Source organism: Filicampus tigris, chromosome 10 (genome assembly GCF_054856515.1).
Source record: "Filicampus tigris isolate MCC_2025a chromosome 10, RoL_Ftig_1.0, whole genome shotgun sequence".
In the NCBI taxonomy this organism is placed as follows: Eukaryota; Metazoa; Chordata; class Actinopteri; order Syngnathiformes; family Syngnathidae; genus Filicampus; species Filicampus tigris.
In genome coordinates this window covers 359,409-385,000 of record NC_141226.1, presented here as the reverse complement: position 1 = coordinate 385,000, position 25,592 = coordinate 359,409, and the positions used below count along the sequence as shown (strand labels likewise).

The following is a 25,592-nucleotide window of genomic DNA, read 5'->3' as shown; positions in this document are numbered from 1 at the left end:
GGGGCTTGCCTAACATCCAATGGAAGGTCATTCCAAAGGAAAGGACAAGCAACAGAGAAGGCTCGATCCCCTCTGAGACAACGCCTGGTCCGCAGACCTGAGTCTCCGGGAAGGTGCGTAGGAGTGGAGGAGCTCGGAGATGTACGCCGGGGCGAGGCCATTTAATGACTTACAAATAGAAGAATCTTAAATTGAACCCTAAAATGCACTGGGAGCCAGTGAAGGGAGGCCAGAATTGGTGATATGTGCTCCATCCTCCGAGTTCCAGTTAGGAGGCAAGCAGCAGCATTTTGGACCAACTGGAGACGTTTGAAAGAGGCCTGGCTGACTCCAAAATAAAGTGTATTTCAGTAATCTAGCGGAGATGTAAAATAGGCGTGGATTACTGTTTCAAAATGCTGATGAGAAAGGAGGGGCTTTAGCTTAGCCAGCTGTCTAAGATGAAAGAAGATGGAACTTACAACAGCGTTGATTTGCTGGTCCAATTTAAGATCATTGTCCATTTTAAAACCCAAGTTTGAGGCTGTTGGCTTTAGATATGAAGCCCAGGTCAACAGGGTAGGATGTGGAAGATCCACTGGGACTGAACACCATAACTTTTGTTTTCTTTTCGTTGGAATTTAAGAAATTTAGTGACATCCAGGGTGGCACGATGGTTCGATCCCGGCCCCGGCCTCCCTGTGTGGAGTTTGCATGTTCTCCCTGTGCCTGCGTGGGTTTTCTCCGGGTACTCCGGTTTCCTCCCACATTCCAAAAACATGCATGGTAAGTTGAGTGGACTCTATAAATTGCCCCTGGGTGTGATTGTGAGTGCGGCTGTTTGTCTCTGTGGGCCAGGCGATTGGCTGACAACCAATTCAGGGTGTCCCCCGCCTACTGCCAGACGACAGCTGGGATAGGCTCCAGCACGCCTACGACCCTTGTGAGGAGAAGCGGTATAGATAATGGATGGATGGATGGTGACATCCAGGCTTTGATGTCCTCTAGACAGGACAAGTGGTCTTAAGGAGTAAAAGTCTTTTTTGCTCAGCGGGACATAGATTTGACAGTCATCCGCATAGCAGTGGAAGGAAATACAGTGATCCCTCGCTACTTCGCGCTTCAACTTTCACAAAACAAAACAAAACAAACAGTGCAGTCCGGATTTTTCAGAAGCATTCTTAACAAATTGAAAATGAAACAACACAGCCATATCAGCTGCTATATTGCTCAAGTAGATTCATCCCGTGAGCTGATGGCTGCACATAATTGCAGTCTCTCGCTAGTCTTGTCCACGCTAACAAACTAACAGCACTTTTGAACAATGTTCAGTTCGCAAACTCATAACGTTATTCAAATGTGCCATTCGGCAGCTATGTTTACGTGTAGTGAGCAGAGCGTGCTCAGCCACCCTGCAAGCACGAATGTGCTCAGCGCGACAATGATAACAAAACAAACAACGTTATGTTCGGAAACTCCTAATGTTATTTAAATGTTAAGATCATTTAGTCAGAGTCAAGCCGCATAAGAGGATAGTGAACAGATGTCTTCATAAGTTGTGAAGGGAGCGCGCTGAGCCCAGCACAAAGGATAGTTTACAAGTTGTGGCAAGGATGATGAGACATCGGCAAATAAAGTGTGAAAGTGTTTGTCAGTTTTGTCTTACGTTTGTCTTAAAACAGCCTACCTTAACTACAATCCCACGTTGCATTTCATCCAAAGGACATTGTTGATGTTGTGCAAAGATAAAGTTAAGGCATGATTGCCTCAGGGGGACCGTGCTTCTTCGTTTTTAAAATAAGTAGGAGGGAACGACTTCTTCCTCTCTTATGGGAGTCAACGAAGAAGACTTTTACTTTCGCTTTGCACGGCGACGATGAGATTTTAAAAGTGCAGGATTGTACCTTTTGGATAAAATGCACTACAGCATTCTAGTTCAGGCAAGTCAATTTTATGATAAAAATTAAAACTTTAACGTACTTATTTGCGAACGTTCCGTTGAAGCTGCCACGGTTGAAGCACAATTCCTCTCGCAACCTGCAGCTTGGTATTTATTATTCATTTTTCATTTTTAAAGTTATATTTATTGTATAACAAGTATTTATAAGTGTGGGAACTATGTCTGGGGTTCGCAACAGCGTAACAGAGGTGTAAATCCCCCCAATATTCATTCATTCATTCATTCATTATCCATACCCCTTATACTCACAAGGGTCGCGGGCGTGCTGGAGCCTATACCAGCTGTCTTCGGGCAGTAGGTGGGGGACACCCTGAATTGGTTGCCAGCCCATCGCAAGGCACACAGAGACAAAAATCCGCACTCACAATCACACCTTCGGCCAATTTAGAGAGTCCAATTAACTTACCATGCATGTTTTTGGAATGTGGGAGGAAACTGGAGTACCCGGAGAAAACCCACGCAGGCACGGGGAGAACATGCAAACTCCACACAGGGAGGCCAGAGCCGGGATCGAACCCACGACCTCTGAATTGTGAGGCGGACTAGCTAACCAGTCGACCACCGTGCCGCCCTCCCCCCAATATAAAACTTTCAAAATAAATGATATAAAATAATAATAATAATAATAATTAGTACGACTCTATTTTGCGTTTTTTCACCTATCCAGCCGGGTTCTGGTCCCCATTAACCGCAATAAATGATGGATCACTGTACCGAGTTTTCGAAGGATTGAACCGAGGGGCAGCAAATATAAAGAGAACAGCAAGGGCCCCAAAATAGAACCTTGTGGAACACCATATGATAGAGGGGCAGAGCGGGACTCGGAGGAACCTAGGCTAACAGAAAAAGTCCTGCCGGCAAAATAGGATTCAAACCACTCTAGACCGCTTCCACTAATGCCCACTTGGTGCTGCAAACGAGTCAAAAGAATACTGTGGTCTACCTACCGTATCGAATGCTGCAGTCAAATCCAACAAAACAAGAAATACATAGTCTCCCGTGTCATTTGACAGGAGGATGTCATTAAAAACACGTAACAGGGCAGACTGTGCTATGCATCTTCTTGAAGCCTGACTGGACAACCTCCATGACATTTTGTTCATCCAAAAAGTATTTTAACTGTGAGTGCACCACTTTTTCCAGATTTTTAGACATAAAAGGCAGCTTGGAAATGGGTATAAAATTTGACAGCACAGTTTAATCAAGGCCAAGTTTCTTAAGCAGGGGTGCACTACAGCATGTTTGAAATGTTGGGGGACTACACAAGAAGACAGGCTGCTGCTGATAATTTCCAACACCGATTTACCAATACTCGGGAGAATCTCCCTAAAGAAGTGTGGAGGAACGGAGTCATAACGGGAGCCAGATGGCTTAATATGGCAAACCACATACTTCAAAAATTTCAAGGAAACTGCCTCAAAGGAATCGAACACCGCATAACAAGGAACGTGGACAGAGGGGTCAAATGTGGCGTTCAAAACGAGAACCCTAGTTATAGCAACCTTGACAATGAAAAACTGCAAAAATATCGCACATTTCAGGGGACAAGTCCGTGCAAATCGATTGTCGGGGCTTCAGTACAGAGTCAATTGTTTTAAATAGAGCACATGGATTATGGCGATTTGCCTGAATCAGACTTGACAAATGGACTCTCTTGGACTCCTTCACCTTTTTTTTGTAACAATACCAGCATTACGTTAGGATTTGATAAGAGACATGCAGCCGATCTCTTTTCCACCTGCGTTCAGCTCTGCGATATTCTTGTTTAACTGCACGAGTACTCTCATTAAACCATGGCTCCGGTCAAATTTTTTGCCGCATATTTTTTAATGGTGCCACAGAGTCCAAGATGTTAAGGCGGGATGAATGGAACCAAGTGCTCAGTTCCTCTGTATTTGCAGATGGAATACAAAGCCGATCAAAGGCATCAGAGAACCACCCAGCAGTGAGGGGGTTAAAACCCGGCTCCTGCGCTCGCTAGCAGTAGCCCTGACAGCACTGGAAAACATTACATCAAAGAGCACAGTCATTTGATCAGAAAGCACATTGTCCAATACTTGCAATACAATACAATACATTCATAACAGCTAGGGCTGTAACAAAGCACTTTACAATACAACAAATAAAACAAAAACAATGGTGCGTAGGAGTGGAGGAGCTCGGAGAGGTACGCCGGGGCTAGGCCATTTAATGACTTACAAACGAATAGAAGAATCTAAAATTGAACCCTGAAATGCACTGGGAGCCAGTGAAGGGAGGCCAAAATTGGTGTCATGTGCTCGATCCTCTGAGCTCCAGTTAGTAGGCGGGCATTTTGGACAAACTGGAGACGTTTGAGGGAGGACTGGCTGACTCCAAAATGAAGTGCATTGCTGTAATCTAGCCGAGATGTAACAAAGGGATGGATGACTGTTTCTAAGTGCTGATGGGAAAGGCTTTACCTTTGCAAGCTGTCTAAGGTGAAAGAAACTCGACTTTACAACAGCGCTGATTTGCTGGTCCAATTTAAGATCACTGTCCAACAGCTCCTTCAGCGACAGACTGTTACACCCTCGCTGTGCAGAGGAGAGATTCCGCCGCTACTTCTTGCCTGCTGCTGTCAGACTGTTTAACAAGAACATTGGGTAGTCTCTACAAACTGGCGGACATTAGTGCAATTGTGCAGTCCTGCACCTGAGCTATATGCAATACTCAACATTCCCCACTACTGTATTTTTATTTTTTATCCAATGCTGTTCCTTATATTTCACTGCAGCACTGTCACTTAGAGTATTTTTTCCTCTGTACTATGTAAAGGCTAATGTGAGAGTTTCTTCATACTTTATAAGTAGATGTATGTTGGTGTGTATATACATGTGTATATACACATGGTTACTGCGTATATTTACATAGGTTTGATTCAGAATGTTTACTGTTAATGTTATACAGTAGCCCTTTGCAATTCCACCTGGCAGTTTTACCTGAACGAAAGGTGCACCAAAGTAAATTTGATGCTGTACTTGAACCATTTGGAGTATCGGCATAGTTTTGGTCTCTTTTTGAAAATAACACTTTGAATGTTTCTCCTCAACTGTCAGAATCTTTTTAAGTGCTAATGGCACTGAATTATGTAAGTTTGAATACATAGAAGGCCGTGGGTCATCCGTGGGTTGGCCTTCTTTTATGTATTTAAACTTCAACACCATACGATAGAGGGGCAGAGCGGGACTCTGAGGAACCTAGGCTGACAGAAAAAGTCCTGCCAGCTAAATAGGATCTAAACCACTCTAGAGCGCAACCACTAATGCCCACTTGCTGTTGCAAGCGAGTCAAAAGAATATTGGTTAACTTTAATAGTAATTATTGATCATTTAAAGTCCATCCTAGTTAATGTGTATGGCTATAACAATATGAGGGACAACAGTTCATTGTTGGAGATTTCTTTGCACTTTTTCCCATCCAACAGATAACGTTATAATTGGGGGGATCTGAATTTAACACATAATGATTTTTTGGATAGGTTTCCAAATGCATTCCCTACCTATCATCTCAATCCGATTTTCACAAATTTTTGTAAGGAACTAGGTCTAATTGATGTTTGGCGACATATGCATCCGGAATATTTCAATACTCATGTTTCAACCCCAATTATAATCTCAAATCAAGGATTTACCAATGGCTTGTTGCTAATCGGTTATTATGCTATGATATCAGTTCTGATATTTCTGCTGCACCACTAACTGATGATTATGTTATTCACCTTTTCATTAAACCCAAAATGCAAAGGATTCATACAAATAAGTACTGGAAATTTAACTCTTAATTTCTTTTAAAAATCTGATTTATTGTGAACATATTAAATTGATAATATCAGAGATCGTTAATCGTGAGGACATTCCAACACCAGTTAAAAAATGGGAGTTTCTTAAATATAACATTCGTCAGTTCAGTATATCATTTAGCAAAAAAATTAAAGAGGCTTTGGAGGAGAAAGAACTTACCATAATTAAAGAGCTGAACATGTATTGCAATAAACTGGACCCAACAGAAGAGGAAAGGAAAAAGATACTTAAACTGCAACCTGAACTAGATGGCATTTTTACACAAAGAGCACAGGGAGCATTCATTCGATCAAGAGCTAAATGGATAGAGGAAGGCGAAAAAAACTCATCTTACTTTTGTGGCCTAGAAAGAAAAAGACAGGAAAGGAATAATGTCAAGTCCCTCTATTGATAATGTTGCGAAGTCACAGACAAAAAGTAAATTTCTTCTGAATTTTACAACAAACCATACACTTCCAAATTGTCAAAAGAATATTGTATCATTTCTCAACAAGATGTTCCCACTATAAATCCTGATTATCAAAAAAACTTGTGACGAACAAATCACAATAGCAGAGCTCGATACAGCTGCTGGTCGCCTGTCAGTCAACCGCGCTCCTGGCTTGGATGGGCTGACAGGGGCCTTTTATAAACACTTTTGGCAGGAAATACGAATACTTTTGCATGAGGTTTTTTCAGACATATTTACTACTTCCACCCACAATGGCACATGGTAGGGCTGCTTGATTATGAAAAAAATATTACGATTATTTTGGTAATAATTAAAATCACGATTATTCAAACGATTATTTTGTTTTTGCCACAAAACAAGAACAGGTTTAAACATGTAAAAAATATTAAGAATAAATTCTTTGAAACCCTATAATAATTTAAGTTTGTTTTGGACCCAACAACATGTATTAAATTATTTTAAAAAAAAAATTAAAGTGCAAACCTATAAATTAAAGCATGGTTTCCTTGTATAAACAAACGAGTTAAAGGGATGGTTGGGCCAGGATGGCCATGTTTTCACTAACAAGTTCATTTTATATATTTTTTGATCAAGAAAATGAAAAGAGTTCTCATTTTCTATTTTATCAACAAATTTGGGAGAAATTAGGAAATAAGTGACTCCATGAATAACACCTCTTGTTAATGAGGAGAATGGCCGCGCCCCCTAGAGTTCTATCCCTGTTCGGCCGGAGTCACGGGAGTAACCGATTCCATTTTCTCGACCGACAACACGCCGTACAATTTTGGAACGTAAACAGCCGAAGAGGTACGTATGTTCCAATGCGGCCACACTCGGTTGTTGAGTCAGCCTGGAACTTTTTGTTCGCTGAACATTGACGCTTGTTCGATGAGGGCTTAACTCACTCTCTGGCAGCTGCAAAGGTGTCTTGGCGACTGCTTGGGAGGCAACCCCGCAACTTGAAGATCGACGCAGGCTGGACGCAGAGTAAGGAGCTAATGTTGTTGTGCTAACACCTTTTGTTTTAACGACCTGAAGCTAGTTGTTGCTATCAGCCGTCCCATTATCCTACCTTTAGCTGGGGAGGGAAGAGGGGGGCGTAAAGCTCCAATCTGCCTGCTGCTGCTGCAAACCGCCGTCTCTCTCCTGAGAGCTGACACGAGTTTAGCATCGCTAAATGTCCGAAATATAACCAGTCGGGGTTTGTGTGCGCATTCATGCTCTTGTCCACTTCAGGAGGAGCAATCGCCACGGTATTTTTGATTTTGTGGAGGTGATCATGGTGAGATCACGTTTTATGTCAATAAATCCCAACTATCGTGCAGAACACTTTTATACTTTAACAGGCTGAAGTGGACAAGAGTAGTAGTGTGCATTTGAATTTTGGTGGTGATCGGTCACTGTTTTAGACAACAGAACTGACAAAGCGAGCAATATTACCACGCTTGGCTCCCTTCTGTGACGTGGACAGCTGAGACCGACCACATAACATAAGCCACGCCCCAGAAAGGGGCGGGGAAATGTGTCGTAAACCTAATCACAAAAAAAGCCCTTAAATCACTAGTGTCTTTTGAGGTGGGCATTTTAGTACTAATGTCATTTTTACATGCAAACCTATTATATAAGTGCCAATGTTAATCTCACTCAAGTGTCCCTTTAACTTGCTATGCACTTATAAATTGCCAAAGTAGTAAACTGCTTGGAGTAAAATGCCAATTTTGACAGAATAACAGACATGCTATTCATCTATACATTTAGACCTTAATCTGGAGCCGTTTTTGTTTTGTTTTTAAAGTAATATTTACACATAGTAAACAAAGTTAAAGTAATTTGCTTATGATGAATTAGAAATTTAATATGTTGATTGGGTCAAACTAATTTAAATGTTGACTGTTACATAATCTACTTCTAAATTACAGTAGGCCATATATAAACTGTATTACAATATAATGACCAATAATATGTTTGCAAATTGCATTTGAAGCAAATTGAAACAAAAAATTTGACATCATATTATAGACTACACAAGAAATTTAACTTGCCAATTCCGCTACCTGGCTGTGCAGTATTGGCCAATGCCGATACTGTACCGATACCTCACCGTTTGAAAAAAATACAAAATAAGCGCAATTTTTTTGTAATTCTAAAGAATTGCACTCACTTGGATGTAAAATTATTCATATTTAAACCATCATTTGCGACGTATCTGTAGTTTCATGTACACACAAAATACATATGTTGAATAAACAGCCTATTTTCATAGCTCTTTGTGCTTGTGAGAGTAAGGCATGGGATACATACTGTATTCACATGAATGTCCATTTGTAATAAAGCAAGGCGCAGCATTTGTACTTCTAAAATATATTCAGTGATTCTAACCGACCCCCCAATGTGTGACGTCACATTTGTATGCTGCCAGAGGGGCAGGCGGTCGAGTGAGTGAGATAACAGAAGTCCGTTATGTGTTTCTAAAAATGGTTAATACCTGTGCTGTTTATGGTTGCTCTAATCGGTGAATTAGATTTTATTTTGTGATACCGGCAGTGATTCAAATCAACCGGAGGCAAAAACGAAGTTGTTTGAAAGCAGACACGCACAATGGCTGTCAAATCTTCAACGTGACCATTAACACCATCACAACATAAAAGGTTATGATCTGATGACTTTATATCAGTTGTTTTCTTTTTACTTTTCATTCAAGGTTTACTTCGCACTGCTGTTCAACATTCATTCATTCATTCATTCATTATCCATACCGCTTATCCTCACAAGGGTCGCGGGCGTGCTAGAGCCTATCCCAGCTGTCTTTGGGCAGTAGGCGGGGGACACCCTGAATTGGTTGCCAGCCAATCGCAGGGCACACAGAGACAAACATCCGCACTCACAATCACACCTAGGGGCAATTTAGACAGTCCAATCAACTTACCATGCATGTTTTTGGAATGTGGGAGGAAACCGGAGTAGCCGGAGAAAACCCACGCAGGCACGGGGAGAACATGCAAACTCCACACAGGGTGGCCGGAGCCGGGATCGAACCCACGACCTCTGAACTGTGAGGCGGACTTGCTAACCAGTCGACCACCGTGCCGCCCCTGTTCAACATTAATCTGTTAATTATATAGGTATACAAATTTCATATACGTTGATGGAACATTATAGAACACTTTGCTGAGCGATGTGTTGTAAACAAACTCGTCTCTTTGTTAGCAGTTAGCAAGCTAGGGCAAGCTCGAAAAGCTTCGACGGGTCATAAAGACGAGTTTATCTGGACACAAACCATTTCATGAAAGATGTTTTACACCATTAAACTAGTGATCGATGTACTGTGTCAAACAAAAGCAACATACTTTGCTACGAGACAAAGGTCCAGCCGACATGCCCCCAAAGTAATTGCAGGTTCTTGATAGCATCAAAGTTCCCCCAAGCAAATGCCTCCAATGTGGCGATGTATGTCCTTATAGCGACCTTTTTCACCAAACTAGCTGGCTGGCTGGCAATCTAGCTAGCTAGCTTGGAGAGGGCGGCGCGGCGGAGTAACTCGTGTGCGCATGCCTCAAAACATGTCAAAATTAGTATTAATAATCATTTTTTTTACGATTATGCCAATTTTGTAATCGTGGAGTGTAATAATCGAAATCGTAATAGAATTTAGATTAATTGCACAGCCCTAGCACATGGGGTCATTATCTCAATTCCAAAGCCTGGTAAAGGTCCAAGATATATTGAAAACAGAAGACCTATTACCTTAAGAAACTCAGCCTATAAACTACTAACCTATGTTTTCACTACTCGTCTCTGTTCCAGAATATCTAATAGAGTAGACCAAACTCAGTCTGAATTCATAATAATATACAGCTGGCGATGGATATTATTGAATACAATAATCTTATTGAGGATGAGGAATTCCTCCTATTTTTGGACTTTTACAAAGCCTTTGATTCGGTGGAGCATTCGTTCATTCTATCTGTGCTTGAATTATTCGGTTTTGGCATTAAATTTAGAAAAATTATTGCAGGTCTTTATCAGAATATAAGCAGTTGTGTCTCTACCTCAAGGCACAACTCCTAGTTTCCAAATAAATGTAGAAATCCTGCAGGGCTGTCCAATATCACCATATTTGTTTATTTTAGTCACACAGATGCTAGCAGTGTACGTAAAAACAGGTGTTGACATTAAGAAACTAAATATATTAGGGACTGAAATAGTGATCAGCCAACTGGCTGATGACAACTCTTTTTCTTAAAGGAAAAGAAAAGTTATCAGGTAACCGTAGCTCAGGGGCGGAGCTATGGGTGGGGCTGGGTGTGCACAGGCCCACCCAGGTTGACAGACTGTCCACCCAGTGGGATTCATGAAAAATGTCATGTCATGTCATCTTCCAAACCGCTTATCCTATATAGGGTCGCGGGGAGTTGCTGGAGCGTATCCCAGCCGTCAATGGGCGAAGGCAGACTACACCCCGAACTGGTCGCCAGCCAGTCACAGGGCACACATAGACACTGTCACTGAGCGGGAATCGATCCCACGCTGCCCGCACACAACTCAGGCGTGTGTACCACTACACTATCAGCGGACTGCTCATGAAAAATGTATCTACTTTTAAATTGTTAGTAAATTATTATTGAATTAGTGTTTCATTGTGTTTTTTATTTTACTGAATATTAAAAATGGCATAATTGTGGTTGTCTAAGGAATATCCGTACTTAATGTTATTCAGTTTGCCTTTTCATTTGAATATGCGATGTGTCAGGACAGGAGGATTGTGCTCAGTGAGAGAACAATTCAGGCCCACCCTGATTTTTCCAGGCCCACCCATTAGCCATGTTCTGGCTCCGCCCCTGCCATAGCTATAGAATTTTTTTTAAATTCTCTTTAGTATCAGGGCTAACTATAAATCTTCAAAAATGTGAACTTTTAGCCATACATGATGCAGAATTAGAAAATATCTATAACATTCCAGTAAAATCTCTAATAAAATACCTAGGTGTTTATCTAACAAAGAATAAGAAGCAGAGTCAGACTCTGAATATTGAAAATAAAATAAAACAATATAAGTACCAACTTGATTTATGGCTGCAGCGAGATTTATCGATTATAGGCCGAATCTATTTAACCAAAGTAGAAAGTTTGTCAAGATGCATTTACCCAGCCTACTCCAAAGCAATTCCAAATAAACTGATCAAATATATCAACCAAATTAATTTCAACTTTATTTGGTGAAATAAACCACATTATATGAAAAAAGGCACCTGGTTAAAGAAATAAGTGAAGGGGGCCTGAAGGCAATCAAAATTGACTCAATGGAACCTTGAAAATAAATTTAAATCATGGACTATTAATAGAGACGTATTCTGGTATTGCATCCCTAACTATATATTTAAAAAACTAGGAGGCTTACAGTTTATTCTTGTTTGTGATTTTGTGATAGAAAAATTACCAATTCAATTGTCTGAGTTCCATAAACAAATCCTTTTGTATTGGAAATTGTTGCACATTCACAACTACTCATCACATTCGACTGCTCTTTGGAATAATGGTTACATATTACACAGGAATAAATCGTTATTTTTTGAGGATTGGTTTGAGAGGAACATATGGTCATTGTCATCTAATGGATGACAATGGTGTCTTATTGACTTATGATCAATTTAATTGCAAATAGAATTTTAGTTCATCTAGATGTAACTTTCATAAATTGATAAATTCACTTCCACAACAATTTGTCTCTATGACTAGAGAAATAATGAAATATCAACAAATAAGCCCCCAGCTGCCCCCACCCCTATTGCAGGGGTTGTCGATCAGGGATAAAAACTGAGGCCGGCTGCCTCCTGACACGTGAAGTGCTGTCAAACGTCTCTGGTGAAGGCGAATGCTAATCAGTAATCACCGAAAGACCGAAAGGTTAAGAAAGAAGTTAAAAACTTGAACTTAATAAGAAGAAATGATACACGTTTTTGAGAAAAATAACACATTTTAATCGGACACTTAGAATTCATTTTCCCAAGCCACGCAGAGCCGCAACATAAGGATGAAAGAGACGCATTTAGCTCCGGAGCCGCAGGCTGCCGACCCTTGGTCTAGCCAAATAATAATTATTAGGGATGTCACAATATCCAAATGTCACAATCCGATAATATCACTATATGAACCTCACGATACAATAATTGTCACAATATTGAGGTTGGCGATATATAAATAGCTGATGATAGTGTATAAAACCTCATATTGTAAAAACAAAAGAAGGTCATAGTAAAAAAAACAACAAAAAAAAACAAACATCACAATATTCTATTTTTGAACATAATAACAGCATTCCCAAAGAAATAGGCTTGGTCAGTCATGCGCTCCTATTGGCGATTACCGTGGATCTTAAAAATAGCATGGCGTCAAATTAAACTGCACTAATAGCACCAGCGGGGTCTAGAATTGAACAAATGGAAAACAACTTGGGCTTTTAAACCGATTTGATGCTATTAATATCGTGACATGACGACGACGATATATCATGGCAAATTTAATATCGCAATGTCACGATATTGCCGATTTTCTGACATCCCTAATAATGATCAATAGATTATTCACAACGTACATTAGATGAAAATTATTTTATGTACGCTAAAGGATTAAGCATCAGGCAATTCAAACTATAGCCCATTGCACAATCCATCCATTTTCTGAACTGCCTATGCTCACGAGGGGACTTGGGGCAACTACATCCTGAACTGGTTATCAGCCAATCGCAAGGCACATGTAGACAAACAACTTTTCACATGAACACTTGTGAAATCACATTCCTTCAAGGACACTTAGCTTTTCAGATCATCTTATTTACATGTTACATTTTGGAGAATAGGCATATTGTTTGTCTAGCAGATGACAAATGACGCTCATTAAACTGAATGGAGTCAGCTGCACTACTCACCAGGCTTCACACAACTCGTTAGCGGGTTTGGGTGCTCCTACAAGTTGATGCATACGCGAGATTTAATATGAAATGTAATTCAAGCAGAGAAAAAAAGGGACGGAAATAGGTTTGAATAAACGTGCAGCGCGACACTCTAGCTGATTGAACCAAACATGTTGAATACCGTGTTAATGAAATGGAGTGGCCGTGTTGCCCATGAGACCGCGTAACATCAGTGGAAGTATAACTGTGATTGGCCAAGCGGCCCATGTAAAACAGCAGCAATTTGTGCCCAACATGCAGGCTGCACAGCATCGGTCACCTGACTTGCAAGCATTTATTTAACCCATTAAGGCCTAAAGCGCCTGGCTCAACAACTCCCCAAAACCTAAGGGAGACTATAGAATCACCCTCTTAAACCTGAGGTTCTCCCAGGAATTCAACACCTACAAAATAATTGATATCTGTAGCAGATAGAAACATAATTAAAAAATAATTTAAGATCTTATATATGTGGATTTCTCATAGGCCCGAGTTTATTATTTACTGTTTCAATCAAAGATGTACAAATAACGTGTCAGTGCAAGAGAAGCACTATTTTTTAATTTTTTTAAAAATCGAGTGGTAATTACCATCCTCTATTCTGTTACAAAGACGTCGATAACGTCATTGTCTACAAACATATCTTAACCATATATCACGTTCAACTGGTTCTACTGGTTCAAAGTTCACAAGCGAGTCATCTATATCACTGCCTCGTTGGAAGTCCGGTGCTCTTTAAAGGGACACTTGGATGAGCTTAACATTGCACTTATATCGGTTTGCATGTAAAAATGACATCAGCACTAAAATGCCCACCTCAAAAAGACTCTGTAGTGATTTAAGGGCTTATGTGATTAGGTTTATGACAAATTATCCCGCCCCTTTTTGGGGCGTGGCTTATGTTATGTTTTCGGTGTCAGCCGTCTACGTCACGGGCCAAGCATAGTAATATTGCTCGCTTTGTCAGTTCTGTTGTCAAAAATGGCGACCGAACGCCACCAAAATGCAAATGTACATTACTACTCTTGTCCACTTCAACCTGTTAAATTATAAAAGTGTTCTGCACAATAGTTTGGATTTATTGACATAAAACGTGATCTCATCACGATCACCTCCGCAAAATCAAAAATACCATGGCGATCGCTTCTCCACTCACACAGGCTGAAGCGGACAAGAGCATGAATGTGCACACGAACCCCGACTGGTTTATATTTTGGACATCTAGCGACGCTAAACTCGTGTCAACTCTCGGGAGGCAGACGGCGACTGGCAGTGGGCAAGCAATCAGGCAAACATGGATCTTTACCCCCCCATTCCCCCGGCCCCCCTTCCCAGCTAATAGTTGGATAGTACAGCTAATAGCAACAACTAGCTTCAGGCCGTTAAAACAAAAGGCACAACAACATTAGCTCCTTACCGTCCGTGCAGCGTGTGGAGGTGAACATGAGCCTGTGTCCCAAGCAGTCGCGTGCGTTGTTTCTGTTGTTCCCGGAAGCTAGTAGAAGCAGAGCAAGTGAAAGATATGGTGCGCGCAAGACCGAACTGTTACATTTGCAGCTCCACGTAATAGCGCAAAAGGGAAAAATATGCGAAATACCCTAACGTTTAAAGAAGAAATGGACGGAGCGATGTTTTGTTGACACGGAAGTCGCTACGGCTTCTTCTACTACTACTTCCGGTACATGGTCAATCTACGCATGTCAAAATAATTTGTTCCTCTCTAAAGTATGATGCATGAACATGCAAATCCTAATCGCATCAATATTTTGTGTGTCCATGAAAACAATGCATACAATCATAATTTTAATCCAAAATCTGATCGGATTAAAAAAAAATTGTCCATGTAAACGTAGTATGTGTCACATTTTAGACTAAACTGGCTTTTTTATTAGTGAGTGATGTTAAGGCAACACAGACTTCCTGTTTAAAAAAAAAAAAAACGGACCTTTTATTACTGGCCGATTGGCAGTGCACATCACTTATGCAGTATACGTAAAGTTCTAAACATACCCATATGTCAGCGGAGGGCATCCGTTGAATAAAAATTATGAAGGACAAACAGCTGACCTCTTCATAGAATGAGGGACCAACTACAGGCATGGCATGCATTTGGAATTGTTTTCAGGACTTTTTAAAGGAATACCTGTCAAGTAATTGTTTTCAGGAGTTTTTGAAGGAATACCTGTCAAGTTGGACACTTTCGGCGTAATTTGTACAGGTGGAAACACCTTTTCAAGCATGTACATCGTACATTGCTGATTTCCATTCACGTGACAGCAGGGCTGAACGATTGATCATTTTGGGACCGAAATTGCGATCTCAGACAACGCGATTTCGAGATCGCCAAAGATGCGATTTCTTTAAAAGGCACTTATCCCCCTCGCTCATCATTAGTGGCGTGCTACCGTGGGCAGGCTGGTTTAAAAAAAAGCATTGTTCTCCTACATACTGTCACCTGTACTCCCGGAAGTCATTTAGTTCATGGCTGCTTGAATGCTAAGCGCTAAATTAGCTTGCCCCTGTAGCAGCACGGTCTTTATTTATACTATATGTAAGTCGGTGCAAAGCATCAACGAGCTGCGTGCTGGGCATCATTTCCTCCATTGTGACAAATAAAGCGTTAACAAGTAGCGTTTTCACCATGAACGAGGCATGGCTAATTGTGTTAATCTCTAGATTGAAATACAGAGTTGAGAATAGCAAAATAAGCGCTTAGGTGTACAGTCGACTTTTTACTTAAGCCTGACTCGAACTGCGTAAGGGTGGGGATCCGGCAATTATGAACAGAAATGTTGTATTACAATCAGCATGTATCTAGACGAAAAATAAGGCGAGGGCTACATTAGCAATTTAGCACACGCTCTAACACCGGCCGGAACTCGCCAACGGCATAAATATCCCAATCACAAATATTCTCGTTGTGATTTTTACACTCACCATTACTGTTAGGACCAAAAGATTCAAATAATACCATGATATGTATTTCAAGCCATACCGCTACCTCTGTTTGAAGCAGTTCAGTCTCTATCAAAAATATGAGAAAAATATTGACTTATGTACAAAGAACATGTACATTACCACAAAATGTAAAACATTTTGGGGTTAAAAAAATATTTTTATACACACAATTGCACATAAATTCATATTTATACTTGACGGCAAGTAGTACAGTAATACCGTTTTTAAAAACTTGAAAAAGGACTGCCTCCCTCACAAAACTTCTTTAGTGCCCTTGCCTTATTACAGTAATAGCTTTTAATGTTTTTGATGGTAAAATAGCATTTTGTGTCATGTTTGTAAATGTTACTGTACATTGTGACTACTGTACTGAAGCTTGATTTCAAGAAAATCGCAAATTAAATCGAAATATCAGTCAGAAAAATCGCAATACAATTTTTTCCAAAAATCGTTCAGCCTTACGTTACAGTAGCCATTTCAAAATAATGTGTAATGCTTAAGATTATATACAGATATGGAAGGGCAAATTACAACTTTCATAAGATTCAGTACAACTCAGGGTTGACAGGTATGTGAAGGCCCACAAGAATTGAGATAGTTTTCAATTTGTTTGTACGTGAACATATCAAAAACCTAGTTTACATGATCGTGAAATCAACCTTCTAATATCTTGAACACATCATAGTAGGTGTGTCACAATACTAGAATTTCAACTTCGATACCGATACTCGATACCATTTCGATACCACACGGAACAAATTAAAGCACAGGCTTTTTTTTTTTTTTTAATACTGTAAAACTTTTTTATAATAGTTTTTTTAAGAGATACTGCAAAAAAATAGTACAACTGCAGTATTTAACTTTAACAACCCTTTGTACAGTACAGTAAAGAGCCAATGACACATTTTAAGTTGTCTGAGCCTAGGGTAGTGCAAAACAAAGGAAGAAGTAGTGCAAAGAGCAAAACACACAAAAAAACAAAACAATTATTAATCTGTAAATTGTCTTAACTAGTGCAATGAAATAACCATACTGTGCAACACCAATGGCACATCATTTTCAAATTGTTTGCGGGAGTGAAAAAGAATAACACCCACCACTTACAGTAACATAAATTGAGAACAAAATCTGTAAGTTGTCTGAGTATCTAGACCCACATGTTTATCTATTAAGGCAAACCAATAAGTCACAGATAATAATAACAATAGTAATAATAAAAAAATAAAATAAAATAAATTAAAATACTTTCAGTTATTGGCTATCCAGAACAGTAGCAGGTAGGGTTGGGTATCGTTTGAATTTGGACGATTCCGGGTCCGATGTTTTGATTCGATTCTGGTTCCTAACGATTCACAATTTCGATTCTTGACAAAAAAATAGAAGGATTTATTTTTGGACAAATCACATGAACTTCTCTGTTCTTCAATTTCATGAACTTTTTACTATTTGTGAACTTTACCATGGATTACTCAAAGGGCTGTTTTTAACCAGTATTTATTTTAATACTTTTTTTTGCATTATTATCTAGTATTATTTTTCACAAGAGCTTTATTTTTGAGAAGTTCAAGACAATACAATAATGCAGCTGTTACTGAAAACATGCTACTGAACACTTGGCTAACCTTGTCTTGCTTTAGAAAGAAAATATATATGACAAACACAACGCTGCATTTTATGGGCAAGCAAGGAAGTGTATCTAATCCAAGCAGTCTATGTAAACATATGATGCATATGTATGTACAGTGTTTCTGTATATTCTGCATCTGCGTATGCTATAAACTAAATATTACCTGGATATGTGCATTTGAGTTTTGAACTTGTTGGTTCAATGTTGCAATTAGGCGTACTAATTTTCTGACTTTGGGTCATGAGTCGCAATGCGTCATTCTATGGCTCGGCGTTGGCTGAATGAGCCAGCCGGGGCGGCCCGGCCCGAGCAGGATCAGCGACCCCGCGATGGGCGACCGCTGCCACTGCGGCGGCTGCTGGGGAGATCTGTGGGAAGGGCCGGGCGCACGCTCAGAGAAGCCGACGTCGCGGCCCGCGCTTGCCAGCCGGTACGAAGTAAGCGAAGGGGCTGACCGAAAGGACCACGGCAGCTCGAGTGGGGCGAGCTTCCGCGCTATTGCGACAAAGCTTTGGCTGCAGGAGCCCGGGGCGCACACTTTTTAAATTTTTTTTAAAAAAAATCGGTCGTACTTTGTTTGTAGCTCATGCGCGCGGCAAACTAGGGAGTCGACGAGCAGTCTGCACTCGGCAGAGCAGGGAGGGAGGGGCGCACGGGGCAGGCTTCGGAGTGTGTGCGGGAGCAGCATACGATTAGGAGCAGACGTTGGCAAAGCGCTGTTGGTATCGAAGTCAGTGGTTTGGTATCAGTAATATCAATGCCACAGCAAGCTAGTACTGTATCCGTTCAAAATGTTTAGTATCGAGTAAGTACCGAAGTATCGATATTTTTGACAAGCCTACATTATAGTGACATGAAAGATATAAGGTATTACAAAGCAGTGATGAGCAGTGGCCTTCATGGCTGCTGAGACAAAGACATTAGAGGCAAACTACAAATTTCAAATTCAAATACAAATTTGAGGCATTAAATTAGAAGCTTGACATCAAAAAGTGGTAAATTGGTATTTTCTGACCTGATGTTAAAAGCGGCTATCTCCGGCCTGTGAATATTCTCATTCATCCATGTTTTTAATCTCAGGGCACTGAATTGATTGCAACTGGATTATTCTGGTTGTTTTAGAAGATGTTTCGCATCAAAACCCAGCAGGCTCAAGTTCATGTCCACCGTTTATCTTCCTTTATTTATTACATCACGTTTCATTTAGTAATCCACTTTTGAAACATTTTTAAGGTTAGATACAATATCATACATGTTTGGGTTTCATTTGGAGCAAAATTTAGAACGCACTGACTCATTGCGGCAACTACTTTGTTTTGCCTTCCTTCTGATAGATGAAGCATTTTCACATGTTTATAAGTAACGTGAATTACGAATAAAGCAACCATAATTGCTTTGAAATTAAGAAAACATCACAACATCGTGGGTTTGAATCCCCGGTCTTCCTGTGTGGAGTTCACATGTCCTCCCCATGCCTGCGTGGGTTTTCTCCCGGGGACTCCGGTTTCCTCCCACATTCCAAAAACATGCACGATAGGTTCATACCTTGGGGCAATTTGGAGTGTCCAATCAAACTACCATGCATTTTTTTGGAATGTGGGAGGAAACTGGAGTTCCCACAGAAAACCCACGCAGGCACGCGGACAACATGCAAACTCTACACAAGAAGGCCGGGGCTAACCAGTCGGCAACCGTGCCGCCCTTAACAAAAATAGTGAAAGGGGAAGTCAACCCAAACACATTTTTTTCAAGAATATGTTCTATGCAGGCCCACTAGTTGAAACAAGGCATTCTGATAAATATTGTGTTTGCGGAATAAGAGTTAATCCACCCGGTTTTAGCCATCTCTGGGGGATGGCCATTTTGTCACTTCTGTCGACTGAAAATGACATCAAAGTTGTTCAGGGCTCAGGTAATGACCAATCACAGGTCCCCTGTTTTCTGAAGCTGAGCCATGATTGGTCGTATCTGAGCCCTGCGCATCGGTGATGTCTCTTTTAGTCGACAGAAGTGACAAAATGGGCGACCCCCGAGATGGATAAAAACAGGTGGATTTTGCTGCTAAACTCACATAACTAATAGTTTTTCTTTTTTAATAAATTTGCAAAAATTCTTTTGATTTGGGCAAATGGCTGCAATGACACAGAAAGTTTTCACGGGGTCTGAATACTTTCCGTACCCACTGTACATTGACCTCTTATTAAAGGTTAAGTGTTATGTTAAAATAACCTAAATTCATTTTTCTTCAGGTCATTATTTTCAATAGTTAAAAAAAATTAAATATACATCGATATCGACCAATATCAAACAGAAACACATCGTGATATACTTTTCAGTCATATCGCCCAGCCCTATCACGTGATATAGCTTAATAATTGTTTAGTTGTTTTTTTAATCAGTCAACAAAAAAAAAAACAACAGTAATTGGTTAATTAACAGTAATCGAGTAAAACATTGTTTTGTAAAACACTAAAATAGCTTTGATCTAATTTTTCAATGAATCTATAGAATAATCGACCAAAAATTATTCAATAGAGTGACTGCCCTACAAAATATGTAACAACACAAATAATAAATACATTAGTGTGACTATTGAAAATTAAAATGCATATTAAAAGGGTTCTGAAAACACTGGGGACTCGTGTTGTCGTACTTTAATTCTACCAATAGATGTGTCTCTGTGCTATTCCTGCTTTTTTGTACTGTATTTTCCGGGCTATAAGCCGCTACTTTATTCCCACGCATTGAACCCTGCATCTTTAAATGTGTTCATTTATGAATTTTTTGTTGACGAGCTTCAAGCCATCAGTAGTTTTAACCATAGCCTCATCACATTTGACCAATGAAATGAACACGTCCGAGTCCGGCCTCATACTGAATACAGTATTCATCTGCCATTTGCAATTGGAGTGCGCAAGCGCGCTGCCTGAGTTGAAGATGAACACTGTGTCATATGTCAGTTGAGCTCTTGCTGGCCTGCAAGTTGGACTGAATTACATTTCTATTTCCAGTGGTTGTGTGAAAGATGAATAGCGATGAGGTAATGAATCTAATTTTGTCTAAACAATACTTTTGTTTCTTTGTCTGTTTTGGGCCTTCTGCCATGACACCGGTAATAGCGCATTGACGTTTGAATCGATCTCCGTCCTTTTAGCGAAAGGAGGAAGTGAGTATGTCGTAAAGCAATTCAGGACATTTGTATTTTTTTTGTGTGCCAGGGTTGATCCCATCCTCCTCAAAGTTGCTTAGTGCCAGTAAAAACAATACAGAGTCCCCCAGGGCAAATCCTATTCAACTACAGTGGTACCTCTACTTACGAACGTCTCTTTATACGAAATTTTCAAGTTACAAAACACCTCAACAGAAAAATATTGCCTCTTGTTACGAAAGAAATTTCAAGATACGAAAGGTAAAAAATACAGTATGGGCTGCCACTCGCAGCTCCGGAGTTTCCTGAACGCAACATACTCATAGCTGCTCTGCCATTGGCTAGCCTAGCATCTTCCTGGCATCCCATTGGCTAAGAGAGACCTCTACAGTTTGTGTCTATGTGTGCAGACAGGTAGATAGATAGATATGTGATAGATATGTCTATGCAGTGTCCTCGTCATTCGCCCCTCGGGCCATGAGTTGTTTAAGATAAGATAAGATAAGAATGCCTTTATTGATCCCACAGTGGGGAAATTTTCATTGTTACAGTAGCAAAGATATAGGTCACACAGGGGCAGCGGCATAATGTGGCCATTAATGTATAACATTGACGGCAAACATTTAGGATCAAACCTATGTAGATATACGCAGTAACATGTGTATATACACATGTATATACACACCAACCTACATCTACATAAAAAATATGAGGAACACTCATTTCGGCCTGTACATAGTACAGAGGAAAAAATACTCTAAGTGACAGTGCTGCAGTGCTGTAGTGAAATGTAAGGGACAGCATTGGATAAAAATAAAACTAGACTAACAGTAGTGGGGAATGTTGAGTATTGCACGGTATTACAGTAGTGGGGAATATTGGGTGTTGCGATAGTTTCACGTGAATGAGAAACGAGGAGAAGAAAAAAAAGCAGAAAATTGTTTTCTTTGTGCATATAAACAAAGCAAGAGATAATAGAAAAGTATGAAAAGGAGATGCATTTGGTTGATCTCGCCAAAGAATATGTCCGTAATGTATCGAGAAGTCGCCACGTTATTAAATCAGTTCTTTCCAAAACGCCAGAAAAAAAACACTTATGAGAGAGAACGTGCACCAAAGAGGGCAAAAAGCGACGAGGACAGCAATTGAAAGGTAAACGACCATCATTTTTATTCTTTGTTTTTTTTACATTATGCACAACTCTCATTTAGTGTGCAATAATCTAAGTGTAATTCTTACATTTTATGCATTTTCATGCTTTATAAAACATTTATGTCTTAATATTGGGGGCCTGGAACAGATTAGGGCATTTACATGGAAAACTAGTTTTTTTCCTTGGGATTTTTGGCAGGAAACAGACAAAGGATTTAGCCATTCGGGTGTAACCAATGCATATGTAATAACCAAGTTTGAATATTAATCCTGCTCCCTATAAGAAGAAAAAGGGAGAAGGGGCGTGCAGGTGCGCGCGCGGCAACTTAAGGGACAACGTCTTTGACATCAGCTGTATTGGCCATAATAAAATCTTTTTTCCAATCAACTGATTGTTGGAGAAGTCCTTTCCTCATCAAACCAGCCTGGCGTTGCGTCCTCTCCGGAGGGGCGCATCGCCGGACCTGCTCATCAGAAAAGAAAATACACTACACTTGTAAGTCAATGTTTCATCAAAAGAGTTGTGAAAACAATTTATTAAGGTTGAATACTTGCCCAGTGCTGCTTTAATCATTAATTGTTGATTTTAAACCCTTTAATGATGCCCTCCCTGCCCGCACATCCCTGTAAGAAACTCCTCTCAGTATGCTGCTGTGCAGTCCTATACTAAAGCAAATGAGTCCCTCTGAGTCCTGCTCTGTCCCTCTATTCCACAGGGTTCTATTTTGGGGCCATTGCTGTTCTCCTTGTATTCGCTGCCCCTGGGTTCCATCCTTCGAAAACATGGTATTTCCTTCCACTGCTATGCGGACGACTGTCAAATCTATATCCCGCTGAGCAAAAAACACGCAAGCGGAGCCTCAGAGGGGATCAAGCTTTTTCGGCTGCTGGTCCTTCCTTTTGGAATGACCTCCCATTGGAAGTTAGGCAAGCCCCCTGTCTGTCCACTTTTAAAACCCGGTTGAAGACACATTTCTATTCTCTGGCTTTTGATCCAACCTGAAATGTTTGGCTCTTTTCCGGTGTCAGTGATCCCTCATTCATCGCGGTTAATGGGGGGACAGAACCCGCCGCGATAAGTGAAAACCGCGAAGTAGAGTCGGACTTATGATTATGATTATTATATGATATTTATTGTACAGTTTTATTTTGGGGGGATTTGCGCCTCTATTACGCCGTTGCGAACCCCCGACATCGTTCCCACACTTCTAAATACTTGTTACACAATCAATTTAACTTTAAAAATGCAAAATGAAGAATAAATACCAAGCTGCGGGCTGTGAGAAGAATTTTAGGTTAATGCCATAGTGTATTTTATCCAAAGGTACAATCCTGCACTTTAAAACGGTTGTCGTCGTTGTGAAAGTTAAAGTAAAAACGTCCGCGTCTTCTTCTTTGCCTGCTTCTTCTTCTTCCCTTTGTTGCCTCCTACTTCATTTAAAAATGAAGAAGCAGAAGAAGAAGAAGAAGCACGGCCACCGAGTGAATTATGCCTTAACTTTCACTCAATAGCATCAAACATCCTTTAGATAAAATGCAACGTGGAATTGTAGTTAAGGTAAGCTGTTTTAAGACAACCTAAGACAAAACTAACACTTTCACACTTTATTTGGCGATGTCTAAGTTGTCCGTGCCGCTGGCCGGCCGGGAGCGCGCTGCGCTGCACTCGCGACTATAAACACAGCTGTTGAACTGTACTATCCGATTTTAACAAAACGTTATTAGAATAAACACATCATTACAAATACGGATGAGAAAGTACCCAGCTTGACTCTGACTAAATCAACGGCACATTTGAATAGTGGACGAGACTAGCGAGAGGCTGCGATGATGCGCACCCAGTCAGCTCACGTACAGTACAGTGTGTGGAAAAAGTCAATCCTGTTGTGCTCTCATTGGTCGAGCTCGCGCTGGGAACCAGTCACCGCCTTTTATGAGTGCCTGCGGGTATGTACAAAACCTCCCGAGTCAACTCATATCTTTGAAACAATGCACCTTTCTGCAATAAAGCTGCCGATATGGCTGTGTTGTTTAATTTTTAATTTGTTGTGAATGCTTCTGAAAAATCTGCGATGCACCCATGGCACGAAAGTTGAAGCGCGAAGTAACGAGGTATCACTGTAGTATTTTATGTTAATTTATTGATTCCATTTTGTTGTATTATGGCTATTTTGTTGTTTGTATGTAAAGTGCTTTGTTACAGCTCCAGCTGTTATGAAATGCGCTATATAAATAAAATTGTATTTTATTGTATTGTATACTACACTGACCATGTCAATCAAAACAGAAAACAAACCCTTCATATTAAATAACATTCTACATAAAACTAACAATTATCAGTGATTCTGTCAGTGTGGTTTTAGGACACAAAGTGTTTTAAAATGTTGACTGTATGGGTCAAGAGTGAGTGAGTGAAGAACCAATACCTGTCTCCTGAAGTAGTCCGGGCCCTTGTTAAGGATTCGGAGGGGTACAGTGGAACTGAAAGGTGCTGCAGTGCCAGTGGCCTTGCTATCTGGCAGAGCTGGAGACAGTGTCTCTGTTGGCATGGCAACAAAGTGGCTGGGGTGGCCGGCCGTGGTGGCAGCAGGAGCAGGGGGATTGACAGAGGGTGGGGGTTCTGAAGGACCCCCAAAACATGAAGAAACAAAGTGGAAAAGATACCACCTAGAGAGAGAGAAACACCCTTTCCCTCACCATCACCGAGAGGAACCAGTGAGACTTGAACCTGACTCTGGACAAGTATTTCTAATGTAGTATTTTCGTAGAGGAATCTTTGCTTTTACAGTCAAAGTAGTGAGCCCAATTACTTTGACTAGTTGAGGGCCTTTATAGTTGCCAGCAACCGAGCCATCAAGCAAGAACAACTCAAAGACAGAATGGAAGAGACAAGAAATGGTGTGTGCATATGTACGTGTGTGCGTGTGCATGTGTGTGCGCATGTGCGCATGCAGTGGTGTGTATGAATATTTGGACAAAGCCAATGAACACCGTAGGATGGGGAGTAAAGGAAAATTAGCAGCCCTCTGTCAGTCAACAGTCTTGCTTCTGCTCTCCTCACTATCTATCTGAAATAGAGCAAAAGGGGAGAGAAACAGCAACTGGGGTTAGCAAAAATGTGAATAATGACATCATGCACCAAGCAACAATATCTGGAATAGATATGGGACACACGTTCATAACAGAGCACTTCAAGCTGCCACACAAGCACGCACGCACGCACATGAATGCACACTAGGGATGTTCAATACCACTTTTTTCAGACCAATACCACTAGCACTTCCAGGATTTTTTAACCCCCGCCCCAGGGCTTCCATGCCTGTTTTTTGGACCAGGACGGGGTGTGTGTCATGGGATTAGCCGAGCTATTGTTATGTTAAAGCATATTAGCCCCAGTAGCCACCCCCTGCGTTGCAATGCAATTGCCCCCCCCCCCTTTCACCCTCCTCAAATTCCACAGTTTTCCACCAGAACACACAGCCACAGGGGAGATGCTTGCTCTCTGGTATTACAAGCAGACTTCACTTCATTGACCAGTGGTTTGGAG

General features: G+C 40.7%; 1 protein-coding gene across 7 annotated transcripts in view; it reads right to left on the bottom strand.

Moving 5' to 3' along the window:
* The window catches only part of fam110b (family with sequence similarity 110 member B), a 49,694-nt gene that overhangs the window by 7,356 nt on the left and 16,746 nt on the right, over window positions 1–25,592 (bottom strand). For 4 of the 7 annotated variants that reach the window (XM_086043735.1, XM_086043736.1, XM_086043734.1 and 1 more), the window contains one exon: window positions 24,472–25,113. In XM_086043735.1, coding sequence (XP_085899861.1) covers window positions 24,472–24,594 — 123 coding nt within the window. In that variant the 5' untranslated portion in view covers window positions 24,595–25,113. Of the gene's footprint in view, window positions 1–1,666; window positions 2,099–24,471; window positions 25,114–25,592 lie in introns of those variants that run through there. The other 3 variants (XM_086043737.1, XM_086043739.1, XM_086043741.1) reach the window with 2 other exon arrangements.